General features: G+C 38.4%; 2 protein-coding genes across 2 annotated transcripts; one reads left to right on the top strand and one right to left on the bottom strand.

Annotated features, from left to right (window-relative positions):
- Positions 1 to 440: 440 nt before the first annotated feature.
- Positions 441 to 12,219, bottom strand: LOC124132622. Its single transcript, XM_046496623.2, has 8 exons — positions 11,975 to 12,219; positions 10,129 to 10,224; positions 9,379 to 9,447; positions 7,543 to 7,788; positions 6,612 to 6,750; positions 1,325 to 1,418; positions 989 to 1,120; positions 441 to 530 (listed from the first exon to the last, which is right to left on the bottom strand). The coding sequence occupies exons 1-7, from the start codon at positions 12,141 to 12,143 to the stop codon at positions 989 to 991; spliced, it is 945 nt and encodes a 314-aa protein (XP_046352579.2). The 5' UTR covers positions 12,144 to 12,219; the 3' UTR covers positions 441 to 530.
- Positions 12,220 to 15,552: 3,333 nt separating this feature from the next.
- On the top strand, positions 15,553 to 16,167 carry LOC125378093 (histone-lysine N-methyltransferase SETMAR-like). Its single transcript, XM_048392943.1, has one exon. It carries the CDS (start codon positions 15,553 to 15,555, stop codon positions 16,165 to 16,167), a length of 615 nt encoding a protein of 204 aa, XP_048248900.1.
- The last annotated feature ends 2,219 nt before the right edge of the window (positions 16,168 to 18,386 follow it).

The raw sequence follows: 18,386 nt of genomic DNA, 5'->3' as shown, positions 1-18,386 counted from the left end.
ATTGGGGCGAACCTGGATTCGAACCCACAATCATAGGTTTCTGGCATCCCCAAGGGACGCAACTCTGCACAGCGAATCGCGGCGGCTTAGACGACTGGGCCACCCGTGTCCCCCGCTATAAGGCTGATGTAGGGCGATACCATGTTCAATGTTAACACTCACTCTTTCTGAATAGTTTGTCCAAGTAGGGGACCAGAATTTGATATTCTAGGTATTCATATGAAAAGTATAATCTCTTTCCGGTAACCCTGGAAAAATATCTTGTCCCCTCGTTTCACCAAAACAAAATTATTCCCTGACATTCTGGGCGTTCTAAACAGTAGTTTGTTGTGGGTCCCAAAGGGTATTGTCGGAAAGGGAAACAGAAAACTGAAGACAAACAAGACATAATCTCATATTGACTATGTCAAAGGTCACTATAATTAAAACAAATTGTGATTGCGTCAATATTTATTCTGCAAATAATGTCGAGGCATTCGTTGGCCGTCCTTCTCGGAGCTGCAACACTTGTGATGTATGGAAGGTACCCCCTAATAACAGGAACAACATTTTCAATGATTGTTTGTTTGTTTTTTTGTTTGTTGTTTAACGTCGCACTCAGCAATATTCCAGCTATATGACGGCAGTCTGTAAATAATCGAGTCTGGACAACACAATCCAGTGACTGGCTTCTTGAGCATCGATCAACGCAATTCGGACACGATGACATGCATCAACCAAGTCAGCGAGTCTGATCACCTGATCCCGTTAGTCGCTTCTTACAAGCATAGTCGCCTTTTACGGAAAGCAAACTTACAACACTTTGTAAATACTGATTCTTTCCAATCAAAAACGATCACGAAAATCATCTTATCCTTTTTATAACATTAAGAACAACTGATTATAATATAGAAAAAATCTGACATACAAATAAATATGAAAAAATTATGTTCTTACAAAGGAATCTTGAACGCGACGTTAAACCCCATTTCACCTCAACCCTTCTCACCTATGTGCTGATGCCGCGGTTGGTGGCTGATGTTAGCTTCACCGTAGCCGCCATTGGACCACTTTCATCATCAAGCCAGGCATCGTAGACGAACGTGAACACATTTCCCGTATAGAGCTCGTCTATAGTCACCTGGGTAGGACGCATCATGTTTGAATGATTTTCGTTTATTCAAGAACGATTTTATATCAGAAACAGGCTTACGTATGTAAGCCACTTGAATAACTTTCACAATTGTATTGACAAATAATTTGTTGTTGTTTTTCTAAATGGCATAACAGAGGAGTAAAAAAATGTCTAAAGCTGACTACGAGTTGACAAATGCTAGAAACCCACCTTCTCAATGTACCACCCATCGCTGCCGTGCAGTTGCATATGCACACTATCGATTAAGCCAAGTCTCGGGGATTGGAAATAGACCTCATTTACTCTGAAATCAAAAGTGTATTTAATGTGAGTATGGGAACAGTTGTGCTCGTAAGGATTTAAAGTTGGCTGGATAAGTAAATCTGGGTTTACGCCGCTTTTAACAATATTCCAGAAATATCACGGCAGGGGACACCAGAAATTGGTTTTACACATTCCACACATATGGGGAACGAACTAGCTTGGTTGCTTAAAAATTAATTCAAGATTTTACAAAACAACAATGTCTATGCAACATTTCACTTCTCTTACTCACTCTATCAAGAGTGTGCATGTATTTGTCATCCACTGAATTTAGACTCTCCATGAATTTATCACCAACTGTATTTACACTGTCGATGTATTTATCACCGACTGTATTTAGACTGTCGATGTATTTATTGCCAACTGTATTTACACTGTCGATGTATTTATCACCAACTGTGCATACACTGTCGATGTATTTATCACCGACTGTATTTAGACTGTCGATGTATTTATCACCAACTGTGCATACACTGTCGATGTATTTATCACCGACTGTATTTAGACTGTCGATGTATTTATCACCAACTGTATTTACACTGTCGATGTATTTATCACCAACTGTATTTACACTGTCGATGTATTTATCACCGACTGTATTTACACTGTCGATGTATTTATCACCGACTGTATTTAGACTGTCGATGTATTTATCACCAACTGTATTTACACTGTCGATGTATTTATCACCAACTGTATTTACACTGTCGATGTATTTATCACCAACTGTATTTACACTGTCGTTGTATTTATCACCAACTGTATTTACACTGTCGATGTATTTATCACCGACTGTATTTACACTGTCGATGTATTTATCACCAACTGTATTTACACTGTCGATGTATTTATCACCGACTGTATTTAGACTGTCGATGTATTTATTGCCAACTGTATTTACACTGTCGATGTATTTATCACCAACTGTATTTACACTGTCGATGTATTTATTGCCAACTGTATTTACACTGTCGATGTATTTATCACAAACTGTGCATACACTGTCGATGTATTTATCACCGACTGTATTTAGACTGTCGATGTATTTATCACCAACTGTGCATACACTGTCGATGTATTTATCACCGACTGTATTTAGACTGTCGATGTATTTATCACCAACTGTATTTACACTGTCGATGTATTTATCACCAACTGTATTTACACTGTCGATGTATTTATTGCCAACTGTATTTACACTGTCGATGTATTTATCACCAACTGTGCATACACTGTCGATGTATTTATCACCGACTGTATTTACACTGTCGATGTATTTATCACCGACTGTATTTAGACTGTCGATGTATTTATCACCAACTGTATTTACACTGTCGATGTATTTATCACCAACTGTATTTAGACTGTCGATGTATTTATCACCGACTGTATTTACACTGTCGATGTATTTATCACCGACTGTATTTAGACTGTCGATGTATTTATCACCAACTGTATTTACACTGTCGATGTATTTATCACCAACTGTATTTACACTGTCGATGTATTTATCACCAACTGTATTTACACTGTCGATGTATTTATCACCAACTGTATTTACACTGTCGATGTATTTATCACCGACTGCATTTAGACTGTCGATGTATTTATTGCCAACTGTATTTTGACTGTCGATGTATTTATTGCCAACTGTATTTACACTGTCGATGTATTTATCACCGACTGTATTTAGACTGTCGATGTATTTATTGCCAACTGTATTTACACTGTCGATGTATTTATCACCAACTGTATTTACACTGTCGATGTATTTTTTGCCAACTGTATTTACACTGTCGATGTATTTATCACCAACTGTGCATACACTGTCGATGTATTTATCACCGACTGTATTTAGACTGTCGATGTATTTATCACCGACTGTATTTACACTGTCGATGTATTTATCACCGACTGTATTTACACTGTCGATGTATTTATCACCAACTGTATTTACACTGTCGATGTATTTATCACCAACTGTATTTACACTGTCGATGTATTTATCACCGACTGTATTTACACTGTCGATGTATTTATCACCGACTGTATTTAGACTGTCGATGTATTTATCACCAACTGTATTTACACTGTCGATGTATTTATCACCAACTGTATTTACACTGTCGATGTATTTATCACCAACTGTATTTACACTGTCGTTGTATTTATCACCAACTGTATTTACACTGTCGATGTATTTATCACCAACTGTATTTACACTGTCGATGTATTTATCACCAACTGTATTTACACTGTCGATGTATTTATCACCGACTGTATTTAGACTGTCGATGTATTTATTGCCAACTGTATTTACACTGTCGATGTATTTATCACCGACTGTATTTAGACTGTCGATGTATTTATTGCCAACTGTATTTAGACTGTGGGTGTATTTATCACCAACTGTATTTAGACTGTGGATGTATTTATCACCAACTGTACATACACTGTCGATCTATTTACCGCCAACTGTATTTAGAATGTGGATGTATTTAGCACCAACTGTATTAAAACTGTGGATGTATTTATCACCGACTGTATTTAGACTGTCGATTTATTTTTCACCAACTGTATTTAGACTGTCGATGTATTTATCACCAACTGTATTTACACTGTCGATGTATTTATCACCAACTGTATTTAGACTGTCGATGTATTTACCGCCAATTGTATTTAGACTGTGGATGTATTTATCATCTACTGTATTTAGACTGTGGTTATATTTATCACCAACTGTATTTAGACTGTAGATGTATTTATCACCAACTGTATTAATACTGTCGATGTTTTAATAACCAACTGTATTTACACTGTCGATGTATTTATCACCAACTGTATTTACACTGTCGATTTATTTATCACCTACCGTCTTAAGACTTTGGGTGTATTTATAACCAACTGTATTTCGACTGAGGATGTGTAAATCACTAACTGTATTTAGACTGTTTATGTATTTATCATCAACTTTACTTAGACTGTGGATGTATTGATCAGCAACTGTATTTAGACTGTAGGTGTATTTATTACCAGCTGTATTTATATTGTGGTGCATTTAACAAATACGCTCTTGCAGCTAGAATACGGCAGGTAACATCTACACTCTCGAAGAAAAATTACACAATTGTAACAAACATACATGCAGTCTTCATACGGCAGGTGACAAACATACTCGCAGTTTCCATACGGTAGGTAACAAACATACTCGCAGTCTTCATACATCAGGTGACAAACATATACGCAGTCTTCATACAACAGGTGACAAACATACTTGCAGTTTCTATACGGAAGGTAACAAACATACTCGCAGTTTCCATACGGAAGGTAACAAACATACCCGCAGTCTTCATACGGTAGGTAACAAACATACTCGCAGTCTTCATACATCAGGTGTCAAACATATACGCAGTCTTCATACAACAGGTGACAAACATACTTGCAGTTTCCATACGGAAGGTAACAAACATACTCGCAGTCTTCATACGGTAGGTAACAAACATACTCGCAGTCTTCATACATCAGGTGACAAACATATACGCAGTCTTCATACAACAGGTGACAAACATACTTGCAGTTTCCATACGGAAGGTAACAAACATACTCGAAGTCTTCATACGGTAGGTAACAAACATACTCGCAGTCTTCATACGGTAGGTAACAAACATACTCGCAGTCTTCATACGGTAGGTAACAAACATACTCGCTGTCTTCATACGGTAGGTAACAAACATACTCGCAGTCTCAATACGACAGGTGACAAACTTACCCGCAGTCTTCATACATCAGGTGACAAACATATACGCAGTCTTCATACATCAGGTGACAAACATACTTGCAGTCTCCATACGATAGGTGAAAACTTACACGCAGTCTTCATACATCAGGTGATAAAAGTACACACAGTCTCCGTACGACAGGTGACAAACATACACGCGGACTTCATCCGGCAGGTGACAAACATACTCTCAGTCTCCATACGGCAGGTGACAAACGTACACGCAGTCTCCATACGGCAGGTGACAAACGTACACGCAGTCTCCATACGGCAGGTGACAAACATACTCTCAGTCTCCATACGGCAGGTGACAAACATACTCTCAGTCTCCATACGGCAGGTGATAAACGTACACGCAGTCTCCATACGGCAGGTGACAAACTTACACGCAGTCTCCATACGGCTGGTGACAAACTTACACGCAGTTTATATCACTATCAATCAGTTGAATGACGTTATAGTGATAATACCAGGAGTTCGCGAAACCTGACCCGTCTCACTTGCTATGACCAATACAATATTTATAAACAAACGACTCATCTGTTGCATATTTAGATCTATGCATACAGATTCAGAGTGACAAAAAAAATATCTACGAGATTGTGTGATAAGAGGGTAGAGTCAAATTTCCAATTGTCAACCTTTCCTTCATGTCGAGCAATATTCCAGCAGTTCCAGCCTAAGGCTAAACTTTCAAGAAGTTGTATGGTTTTGTTTGTTGTTTTAGCGCCGCTCTCAGCAAAAGTTTCTGGTAGACATTTAGAGGACATTTCCTAATTTGACGCATCAGTTACAAAGAACCCAATGTCTGATTAAATTCTCTATTTTGACTTGAACCATAATGTTTTTTTATGTGAACAATTGACTTGCCTTTGCATGTGTTTGTGACGGGTGCCACGTTTGGGGCAGGTATCCTCACTATTTGATAGAGATTCATGAAGACATGCTTAGGATGTAGTTGGTTAGTACAATGGATCTGGATTATGGAAATGTTTTGTTACTCTTAGTTAATTAGACCGTGGAAGATAACTTGTCAGGTATATTGAAAGTTAGAGTGTATTTGTCACTGTCCTATGGAAAGTATGAAAATGTTTTTCACCTGCCGTATACGATCTTGTTCCTCATTGCTAGATAATTACTATGAACGTCATCGCTTACCACAAATAAATGATTCCTTCCGGGCTTTCCTTATGAGTGAGTGAGTGAGGTTTTACGCCGCTTTTAGCAATATTCCAGTAATATCACGGCGGGGGACACCAGAAATGGGCTTCACACATTGTACCCATGTCGGGAATCGAACCCGAGTCTTCGGCGTGACGAGCTAACGCTTTAACCACTAGGCTACCCGACCGCCCCGCTTTCCTTATGAACTAAGTAACTGATTCCTATACATACTCTCCTTTGCCGTGTATCGGGGTGTTTATGTCATGGATCTTGTGCACTCCTAAAGACCCGTCGATCCGGATGGAAACCCGGTCAGATGACTCCCCGTACCCCACATTGCCGATATACGCGGACAGCTTGTACAGAACACCTGGAACAACGAGAGTGAGTGAGTGAGTGAGTTGGGTTTAACGCCGCTTTTAACAGTATTCCAGTTATATCGCGGCGTGTCAGCTTAATGTTGGAGGAAAGCCCGAAGTGATGCAGGTCTCAGACGTTTACCACTTCGGTTTGTTGTTTATCGCCGCACTCAGCAATATTCCAGCTAAATGACGGCGGTCTGTAAATAATCGAGTCTGAACCACTCAATCCAGTGACTGACATCATGAACATCGATCCACGCAATTGAGAAATAGCACAACGAAGTCAATTTGCTAAGGCCTTTGCCGACACTTACATCAAAATTATTACATTTTAGTGAACATTTCCCTCAATAAGTTGTACCTGACGCTAGAGACGTGTACGTATGTCTTGGTGGGTAATGTGTAACCCACTATTTTAATATATATTTACTCGAACAGTAGATCGAAATATAAGCTTTGGTAAATACCTCTGTTCGTAAAATATAGACCAGCGGATATCCTTAAGCACGATAAACTTGTATACTTATTTCATGATGCTGGATTGTAATGTGCTTGAGATACATGATAAATCAGTTGGTATGAAACCTGATACAGTAAACTACGGTTATAGCGAACACGCTTATAACGAACTGACGGATATAACGAACTTACTTTTTTGGTCCCGACTATTTGCTGTAGTTATGCTGTATATATGCTTATAACGAACTACGGTTATAACGAACTAAAATTAGTAGACCCCTTGAGTTCGTTATAACCGTAGTTTACTGTAGTTTAAAAAGAGGAAAACTACAGAAACTCACCCTGCACGAATTCAGTCAGGTTGGCAGTTGAGGCCGTGAGGTTACTGAGTATACTTTCAGTTTCTTCACTCTTTATTTCCAGATTGTAAACCCCATGTTCCAGGCTCCGGATGGCCTCTGAACAATTGTGTGATTTGTCTGCCTGAATTTCTGTCTGGATCAACATCGAGTCCTTCAGTTCTTTAATGTGCTCTTCCATAACTTTCACCGCTTTTTCAACTGCCATCTTTTCAATGTTCTGTATTGCTGTGTGTTGGCAACCGAAATATAAGGATTTTATTAGTCAATGTATCCATTGCAATTGATTCCGTGGAATTTTATTGGCTAACCAAGCTAGTATACAGTAGACTACGGTTAAAACGCACACCCTTATAACGAACTGACGGATATAACGAACTTACTTTTTAATCCCGATTATTTGCTGTAGTTATGATGTATATATGCTTATAACGAACTACGGTTATAACGAACTAAAATTAGTCCCTTTGAGTTCGTTATTACCGTAGTCTACTGTATTTGCGTTTATGTTTCCACAAACCGAAAACAAATTTCCTGATTCTAATTCACAATTTAATTGTTCATATGCTAAATTTTAAGTGAAACGGTTGCTGCATTGATGGTGAGAGCTTTAAAGCTAGATTGAGTATGGTTTTACGCCGCTTTTAGAAATATTCCAGCAATATCAAGGCAGGGGACACCAGAAATGGGATTCACACATTGTACCCATGTGGGGAATCGAACCCGGGTCTTCATTGTGACGAGCGAACGCTTGAACTATTAGGCTACCCCGCCGCCCGGCTTTAACAATGGAAGAACGGAGATTTGTTTAGACGGTAAACACAAAGCGCTAGGTATAGTTCTTTCCATTTTTAAATAGCATTTCCATAGAATACAGAGCGGATATGTCTTTTAAAACAGAAAATAGTTACACGTTTTTCCAGGGCGGCGTGATTTACATTTTTTGGGGAGAATGTGTTTTATGTTTGAGTGGAATTGTAATTTAGGACGGGAGATGAGAAACACACACAAAATGTCGAAGGAAACATTGCTTTCCACGATACAATCAAACTACCGGCTGGTTACATTGTCTACCGTTAGTTCCACAGCAGCTGTGTGCAAATACTATAAATAGTTGAAGTTAATGTCGATCAATATTACTTTAAGTTCCAGAACAAAAGCCTTTTGTGTTCAGCCCTCATCCTGGACATTTCAATCACGCCCGTCAAATTATGATTTATGGCGTAGATCGGGAAACCTGGACATTTAGTGTGATTGCGCGGGGTCAATCACAAGGTCACAGAGAAGGCAATCTGTGTGTCCCACCGTACATGCGAAATCATGAAAACCGTAGCTTAGAAACGGGAAACGTCACCATTTATGCTGGAATTTATAGAATTAAGCCAGCGGTGACTATTGTCCACGGAAGAAAAGACGCACTATTCTATTTGGATAATGACCAAAATGATTACAAATTAATAATGCACATGTTTTTATACAGGAAAGCAAAGACTTATATTAAATATATAACAACCAGAATGCTTTTACTCTATCCTTTGCATCTTATAATCTTTTTTTATTAATACTAAAAGGCTACATGTCCACAAGAGATGATGTATGCACAGATTAATTTCTTATTGACATGATAAATATACACTGACAAGGTACGAAAAATATTTGTAGTGACTGTTTGCAGCATAGAAACAAAACTATCTATATTTGGATGAGCAAGATAGCACGATCTTAGCTTTGTCTATCTCTTGACTTGCCTCCATTACGGAGTGGCTGAACGTGGATAACCTTGACACCTATTCGCAAACATTTCAAGTTGAAGCTTACCTGTTTTCATTTCGTCGAGCTGCTCTTGCAGATTCACGTTTTCATCATGATTTGCATCTTGCTGTTTCTCTGTGGATACAGTAAATAGAGATAAGTAAGGTGTAAACCTTGGTTCCATTTGTCACATGGACATTTATGTCACTTTCGCATTCCAAACATGATTAGACTATTTTTATGGTATCAGAATTATATCGTGGCTTGGACACAATTATACCACGCCAGGGGAGATCGGTAGTGGGCTTGACACATTGTACCCATGATGGTAGTAGAACCCGGGCCTTCAACGTGACGATCCAACGCGTTACCAGCTATAGTCTGGAAGGGAATCCCGTTGATTGGTTCAACTGCGTCATATGGCCCTGTGACGCAGGGGTAGCATTATGCAGATGGCTGTTTCAATGAATGCTCGTTCCACCCGTGACGAACAGGTCTGGTTGTTGATGAAATATAGCGATAGCTAAATAGACAGATTTTTTATTCATGCATCGGTTGTCTTTAAATGTACTATCCAGTTATGTATGACTGTTTAATAATCTCATACCAACTTTGACTGGAGTAGGTCCAATAGTTTTTCAGATATTGTAGTAAACGTCGGTACCTAAATTACCTTCCAGACTATAGGCTACCCCACAGCCCCAGCATTGTCCAAGAACATCAGCGGACGGGACGTCACACCAGGCTTATGTGGACGAGTACATATTAAAGTGTCAGTTTGAGTTAATAAGGTCTTCAAGCTGATAAATAACTTACCTTGCTTGCTGAGGCAAATAGACTGTGTTGTTTCAAGCTTTCCTGATACCTCGTCCACTCTGGCAGATACATTCTTTAAATCTTTGTCGAATTGATCTAGAATACAATTTACTCAGGTTAGAATACGTCTTCAGCAACCCATGCTTGCCGTAATAGGCGACTATGCTTGTCTTTAGAGGCGACTAACGGGATTCGGGTGGTCAGACTCGCTGACTTGGTTGATGCATGTCATCGTATCCAAATTGCGTGGATCGATGCTCATGATGTCAATCACTGGATTGTGTAATCCAGACTCGATTATTGACAGACCGCCGTCATGTAGCTGGAATATTGTTGAGTGCGGCGTTAAACAACAAACTAACTAACAAAAAGTTTGGTTTCAGATATGACAGGAAATACCAAATATTTTCATCCAAGCTATTTTTTTCAATGGCAGGTTAATTCAGTAATAACAAGAAAAGAGGGCTATCACTATCCCCAGCCACGGGGTACATGAGAAAATTTGTTCCTTTCACGAAATTATTTTGGTATAAAATTTATGAGTTTCTAACATCATGCACTGGAAAGAAGATGCACAAAACCAAAAGAATGGAGAAAGGTTGGGTAACTCGGGGAAAAATACAGCATCAAGTTAGTCGTTACAAGTATGTCTAAAATTAGCATGCAAAGTGTCATCCATGTCATTCTGTGGAGAAAACTTGTCCCCATTACAGCAATGATGCTCTCAGTAAAATAACATGGATCAAGGACCGTACTTTATATATTTTTGCGGCACCAATGTTTAAGCTCAACCTACACGAGTGTCTTTTATAAGCATGCAAACTTTCATGTAGTTTCTACATTTAAAACAGGATGAAACAAAACCTAAATACATGCAGCAAGTAACGTAACTCCAAGTAGAATAACATTGGTCAAGGACCGGAACTCTGTCCAAAAATAATCTACGGCACCAAGTTTCTAAAGTATGGAGAAAGGGAGGGCAACTCCAGAAAAGACAATACACCATCACACTCTTTAACTTAGTCTTGACAAGTATTCCCCAGATATGTATTGGAACTTGCGTTCATGTAACTTCAGTATTATCTGAGAAAACTTGTCCCCATTTGAAGAGCATGGGACAAGGGCCTAAACCTTGTAAAAAATTATTTTAAGGCACCAATTATCGAACTCATTTTCGATCGTGACCAGTAACAACAGTGTGTTTAATTGTACGTCTCTAACTTCAACAGTTTTTGAGACAATTCGTTCCCATTCCGAAGCTCCGTTTGTATATTCCCTGCATCACTTCGTGGCGGATGATAATAACTTAGGTGAAACAATATTCATGACAGTCACGCGTTAACCGTAGGTAAAGTTCATCTGTGTTTGGCCCCGATTATGTTTCTAGGTTTGTCAGCACCAAACCCGTGCTCGTGGGTTTCACCGAAGTGATAAACGTCTGAGACCTGCATCACACTTCGGGCTTTCCTCCCGCATTAAGCTGACACGCCGCGATATAACTGGAATACTGTTAAAAGCGGCGTTAAACCCATCTCACTCACTCACTCACTCATCTGTGTTTGTGTCTTCAACTGTCAAACACAAAACATAGGTACAAAAGTTATTTCAGAAAAGAGATTCTTAAAAGAGAGTGAGTGAATGAGATTTTCGGGCATCTAATTCATATTTAAACCCCCAAATCTAGAAGCACATAAGGTCTATCTCTTTATTGGAACCATCTGGCTAACAGCTTTGGTTCAAATGGTTTTCAGGGCATTTGCAAAAATATTTATAAAAACAACACTTTCTCGTATTGAACGATACTTTCTCTGAAGTACCCCCATATGAACACAACACAAACACCTACCTTGTTTGGACATCATGTCGTCCCTGGCCTCTTCCAGCTCTGTCACATACCCGGGTTTACTGCGCGTGATAGCATTTATCTTGAACTTTGGCTGTTTGAATGTGCTGAAGCCAAATACAGACAAACTATTGATGAACATCAAAAGCAATGGGAAAACCATCATCTTCATGTTGTCAGAAGAAATGAGTTTCACTTTCTGTCCCTATCTACGATGCTAAGCCAGGTTCAGTTCTTTACCTCAAGACGAGCTGGGCTTAAATCACATCGATGTCGACACAAATAAACATATAAAGGGTAGGAATTGTTGTTACGCACGAGACTGATTCTATGTATGATAGTTTTGAAATGTGCAATCAAACAGACCATGACCTTTATGTCTTTGAACACAGAGGTCGAAAAGGCTTTTTCCAAATACGAGGGCCATTAAATATATAACCAGCTTAAGCTATTTATCAGATCTTAACGGTTGAATGTTTGTCACGTGCTGTGCTCCAATGTATGTCACGTGCATAGACAAAGTTTCACTGAGGAAATTGTTTTTGAAGTCACACACGTGATCTATAAAGATGGCAAGGGTAGATTCTGTCAAATTTTCGTCAAAGGTTGAATACAGGGCTGTTATTAGGTACCTCTACTTAAAAGGGAAACCGGGAAAGGAGATACATGATGAATTGTCAGATGTTTATGGTCACAGTGCACCTTCGTATGCACAGGTCAAATTGGTTGAAAAAGCAGTAGATACCGTATTCACAAATATTGATGAAAGTATTGAGTTTATTAGAGAAGCACTCTCCTTTGCTGGGAACGAAATGAAGAAAGTGGTTCACGTGGACAAGAAAACACAAAAATGGTTTGATTGGGAATGTCAGTTACTAAAAAAAGAGAGATGTACATGCCTCAACAAATTCAGAAGAGATAAAGATTAACAGTCATTTCAGGAATATACAAGAATTAGAAATCTTTACAAAACCACGTGCAGGGAAAAGAAGATTATATTTCTTGAAAAGAAAAAAACAATATTTGGAAGATAACATTAAGTCGTTGAAAGAATTTTGGACAACCCTCCACAAGCTAAATCCACATTATGAGTTTAAAAATAATATTGAAATTGATAAATGGTATGATTATTTCAAAAATAAGTTTAGTGGTAATAGTGTTGGGGATGATACCTACTTTGAATTATCAGATCAGGAAACATGTGATAATGACATAACTCCTACAATTCTTGACTCGCCAATCACAAGAGAGGAAATTCAAAAAGCTATCTACGATTTGAAAAACAGCAAGAGTTCCGGCATAGATGGTTTAATTCCAGAATTTTTTAAACATTCTGTTAATATTCTACTCCCATACCTTGAATTACTCTTAATATGATTTTAGAAACGTCTTATTTCCCAAAAGAGTGGACTATCGGTGTGATTGTTCCACTACATAAATCAGGATCACATATCGATAACAAAAATTATCGAGGAATTACCCTTCCGACTGTTTTTAGTAAAATATTTATTTCTATTATTAATAAAAGGCTCACTTTTTGGTCAGATTCATTAGATAAAATTTCGGAAGAACAAGCAGGTTTTAGACAAGGGTATTCAACCACGGATAATATGTTCGTACCTAATGCGATTATTCACAAATACATGCAGAGAAAAGGTGGAAAATGTTATGCAATTTTTGTTGATTTCAAAAAAGCGTTTGATTCTGTAAACAGAAATATAATGTGGTCATTGTTTCGTTCAAATGGGGTGAGTAATCAAATGGGTAAACTATTATGCAATATTTATCAAAATGTAAAGTCATGTGTTAAAAATCGGGGAATATACTCTGATGTCTTCACATGTACCATTGGTGTACGCCAAGGCTGTATTCTTAGCCCATTCCTGTTCTGTTTTTTCCTCAATGAACTGGCTGCACAAATTAAGGAAAATTGTACGGATGGTATACAGCTGCATCCAGATATTGTTAAGATATTTGTGTTGCTTTTTGCTGATGATATAGTCCTGTTCTCTAGTACGATAAAAGGTTTACAGAATTGGATAAATCCACTGGAACTGTACTGTTCTAATTGTAAACTCCAAGTGAACACTGAGAAAACGAAAGTGTTAGTTTTCAAAAAGGGAAATAAACTATCAAGTAGGGAAAAATGGTTCTTCAACTCACAACCGTTAAAAATTGTCACTTCTAATAAATATCTGGGAGTAACCTTCACAGGCAGATTATCGTGGAATTACCACACCAGTAATGCAGCAATGCAGGCAAAAAAAGATACTAATGGGAATCTTACATAGTTTGAAAACCTTCACTGATCTCTCATATCAAACCTTTTTCTAAAATATTTGATACTAAAATTACTCCAATTCTTTTATATGGAGCAGAGGTCTGGGGGCATACTGAATACAGAACTATTTAACTGGTCCATCTATATGCTTGTAAACGATTCCTTGGCGTAAAAAACTCTACATCGAGTGTTATGGTATATTGTGAATGTGGACGTGTACCACTTTACATATTTCAACATATTAGAATTCTCAAGTATTGGTTCAAGATTCTTAAAATGCCTATTAATAGATTACCTAGAAAATGTTACAATATGATGTTATTGTATGAAAAACATGGAATCCCCAATTGGGTATATGATGTAAAGTCGTTATTAAATCATTGCGGCTATGGATATGTTTGGCGTAATCAATGTGTACCAAACAATCCAGATTCATTTTTAGTATCTTTACGCCAAAGACTTAAGGATATATACTTGCAAAAATGGGCATCGCATGTTTTAAGTTCAGAAAAATGCAATTATTACAAGCTTTTCAAGACAACAATTTCCCCAGAATACTATTTGTTTGAATGAACTTTAAAAGGTTTAGAAAAAGTTTAGCACAATTTAGATGCAGCTCTCATAGACTTAGGATCGAAGTAGGCAGGCATAGAAACATAGACAGAGAATTGAGAATATGTGAGCAATGTGATTTAAATGTGATTAAAGATGAGTTTCATTTTCTGTTAGTTTGTCCAAAATACGACCACCTTAGAAGAAAATATATTGATCTGCCTGGTTATGTACATCCCACTCTACAAAGATTTACAACGATCATGTCAACAACTGATAAAGATACTCTAAAAAATCTATCAATGTTCATTTATCATGCTATGTTAATTAGAATATGACCTGTTAAACGGATCTGTAACCACTCCCGAAATCAGAATTGTACTATGGGCCTGAGGCCTTTCAGTATGGAATAAAACGTATCCTATCCTATCCACAGGTCAAATTCTCGGTTGCAGAATTAAAGAGGGGTCGGGTGAACCTGGAAGATGAGCCACGCCCTGGCAGGGCTGTAGAGGTGACCAAACCAGTGAAGCTGTGAGACAACTGGTTGTCAAAGACAGGCGAATGAAGGTGTCAGAAATGGCCAAGGCCTTGGACATTTCAGAGGGAAGTGTTCATACCATTTTGCATGATCGTCTGGGTATGAGGAATCTGTCTGCCCGATGGGTCACGAAATGTCTGAGTGATGATCAGAAGGCTGTACGTGCGTCAATGTGTCAGGCATTTTTGACGCATTGCAGACAACTTTATGGAGAGAATTGTTACTGGTGATGAAACCTGGGTACAACACTATGACCCAGAAACCAAAGAACAGAGTAAACAGTGGACTGGCTTAGCTTCACCCCGTCCAAAAAAGTTCAAGACTCAACCACCTGCTGGCAAAGTCATGGCAACCATCTTTTGGGATACCAAAGGGGTCTTGCTCATTGACTACTTGCCACGTGGCCAGACTGGAGAGTACTACTCCGATGTCCTGGGCCGTTTGCGGACTGCTATTCTTGCCAAACGTCGTGGAAAGATCACAAAAGGTGTGCTGCTCCAACATGATAATGCCAGAGTGCACACCTGTCGACTTGCGGTTGCCGCAGTGAAGCGGAACGGGTTCAAAGTATTGCCTCATCCACCTTACTCACCAGACCTGGCACCAAGCGACTACTTTCTCTTCCCAAACTTGAAGAAAGAACTGAGTGGACGTCATTTCCGGTCCGATGATGAACTCACAACAGCAGTGGAGGGGTGTTTACACGAACTACCCCATGGTTTCTATCACAACGGGCTTTTAGCTCTTACACATCGCTGGACAAAGTGCATAGACCTCAATGGTGATTATGTGGAAAAAGAAGTGAGGAGCAGTAGCAAATAGGTTAGGCTGGTTATATATTGAATGGCCCTCGTAGTTTTGTTATCGTAACTCAATTTTTACGAACTTACCAATTTATGTATAATAACTGCAACTGATTAAAGATATCTACAAAATGTGTCGTTCATACGCTTATGTACGTCAATTGCGCGATAGGTGATCGGCCTCTCGTCCAAAGGAAAGTCGTATATCGTGTAAACTTCACATTATCATGAAACTAAAAGTCCAGTAAAGGTCCAATCACAATATAAAGCATCACAAAAATGTGTGACCCTTTACAAAGGACAAAAGGCAGGATGTTCAAAGGCAAAATGTACTGTCATGCAACCAAATTTCTGAAATAATTTCAAGCAATGGATAAGATACGACCTTGAATGTTAATCATGTACGTTAGTACGAACATCTGCGTGTAGAACTACTTGAAGTGGAAGAATAGAAATAATACCAAAGTCTTTGATATAAATAGATGAAAATGCTTGATTCTGTCTGATCTTTGGTACGCGTTTCATACGTATTACAGTGCATATATTTCAGTATACTTTTTATATTTTTAACACATTAAACTTAAATTAGGAAATTCTAAAATTCGAAAGTCGCTTGACCAGTATTTCTCGTTTTTATCGCCACTGGTCGACGATGACGGCTGCTCCTTGGCAAGCTCATTCACGCGAACAGAAAATTACGTAATCATAGATAAAGTCGGCGCGTAGGTCCGCCTCGGCCCTTGTTCTATTGATAATGTTTTGTTACCAGCTGGCGCAGGTTTTGACCCTCATCTAAAACTGTAATTAAAATGTTGTAGTTAAGTTGAATCATTACTGCCATATTGTTACTCTCAATCTACTGTGTACAAGTTCTAAATTACTGCTCATTATATATTATTTACCGTTTAATACTCAGGCACTCTCCAGTGTTGTTTGAAGTGTAATACGTAGTGGGCTCCTCCAGTTTATGTGTCATTAATATGCGGCACCAATAGTTCTCTCCTGTATTTCGACATCCATGATTATATTCACCTATTATGTCTAACATCATCTGTTCAAAACGCCAGATGCATATACAGTTTATATTTCCTTACAGCAGCGTAGCATACATGTAGCTTAGTCACAAAACGGTTCCTGGAGTTAACACAACTGTTTCAAGCATGATCTATTTTATACATAGGTCGGTTATTCCATATTTTCCGACAGTCCACCGATCAAGGGTTATATGAGCAGCTTTACCTTCCGTGTGCGCTTACAGAATAGGCTATAACTACGCTTTCCATATTTCCTAGGTTTTATCCTCATTAAATAAGTATTTGAATATATTGTAAAGAGTTCCGTCCCTCATATAGTTGCATACGCTACAACACAACCTATACTACAATTTCATTACCGTAGTCATTTAATACTGTTAAAGTCATCCTTTATACTTCATAACAACGTACATTCAAACGCGCATCGTTTAAGTATACAATTACCGTATTCACTCCATTAGCTGTTTTCGTCTAGCTCCGCATATATTTAGGAAATGCGCGTAGTCAATAGCAACAAAGCCGCCGTGATTCATTACCGTAGTCACCAAAGTAATCACTACTAAAACTAATAATTACACTAACTAAAACCGAGCTATATCTTCTACCGCGTACATTCGTATCTTTATTTGGATCAAGTATTTACTTTCCGTATTTGCCGAAATTATGATGTTGTGATAATTATTACGGAAACTACAAATATTAATGTTTACCGTCTTTTCATAAGTAAATGTCATGATCCTCATCTAAGCAGATTGCGCAGTCTACCGTACATGCTCTATCAAAATGCTCAATTTAGCTGTTAAGGAATGTTATTTGGCATTACCGTTATTATTCTAGTAAATACGTCATCTGTTGTATAATGTTACCGTACATACTCCAATATTAAATACATTGCCTTTATTATTATGTCTTTATTAGATGGACACTGTGTTAGCATATCATTGTCATTATTATCACTGTACGTCACTATTATATATTAATTGATGTAACTTGAATGATATGACACACTTGCTTGAATAAACCCTAAGGACCTCACAGCTCTCTTCTCTCTTGTTTCAAGGCTAGCTCCCAATAGCTAATTCCCCAAACCGAGGCCTGACAGTTATTTGTATCACCCCAACAAGGCTGTCTTATACGGTTGCCAAGCGGCTCTCTCTGGTATCTCCTGACAACTAGCCATAAGGTGGCTATGGTCTGGTCGACC

Source organism: Haliotis rufescens, unplaced genomic scaffold, assembly GCF_023055435.1.
Source record: "Haliotis rufescens isolate VD_foot unplaced genomic scaffold, xgHalRufe1.0.p SCAF_11, whole genome shotgun sequence".
In the NCBI taxonomy this organism is placed as follows: Eukaryota; Metazoa; Mollusca; class Gastropoda; order Lepetellida; family Haliotidae; genus Haliotis; species Haliotis rufescens.
This window is presented reverse-complemented; position numbering and strand designations above follow the sequence as displayed.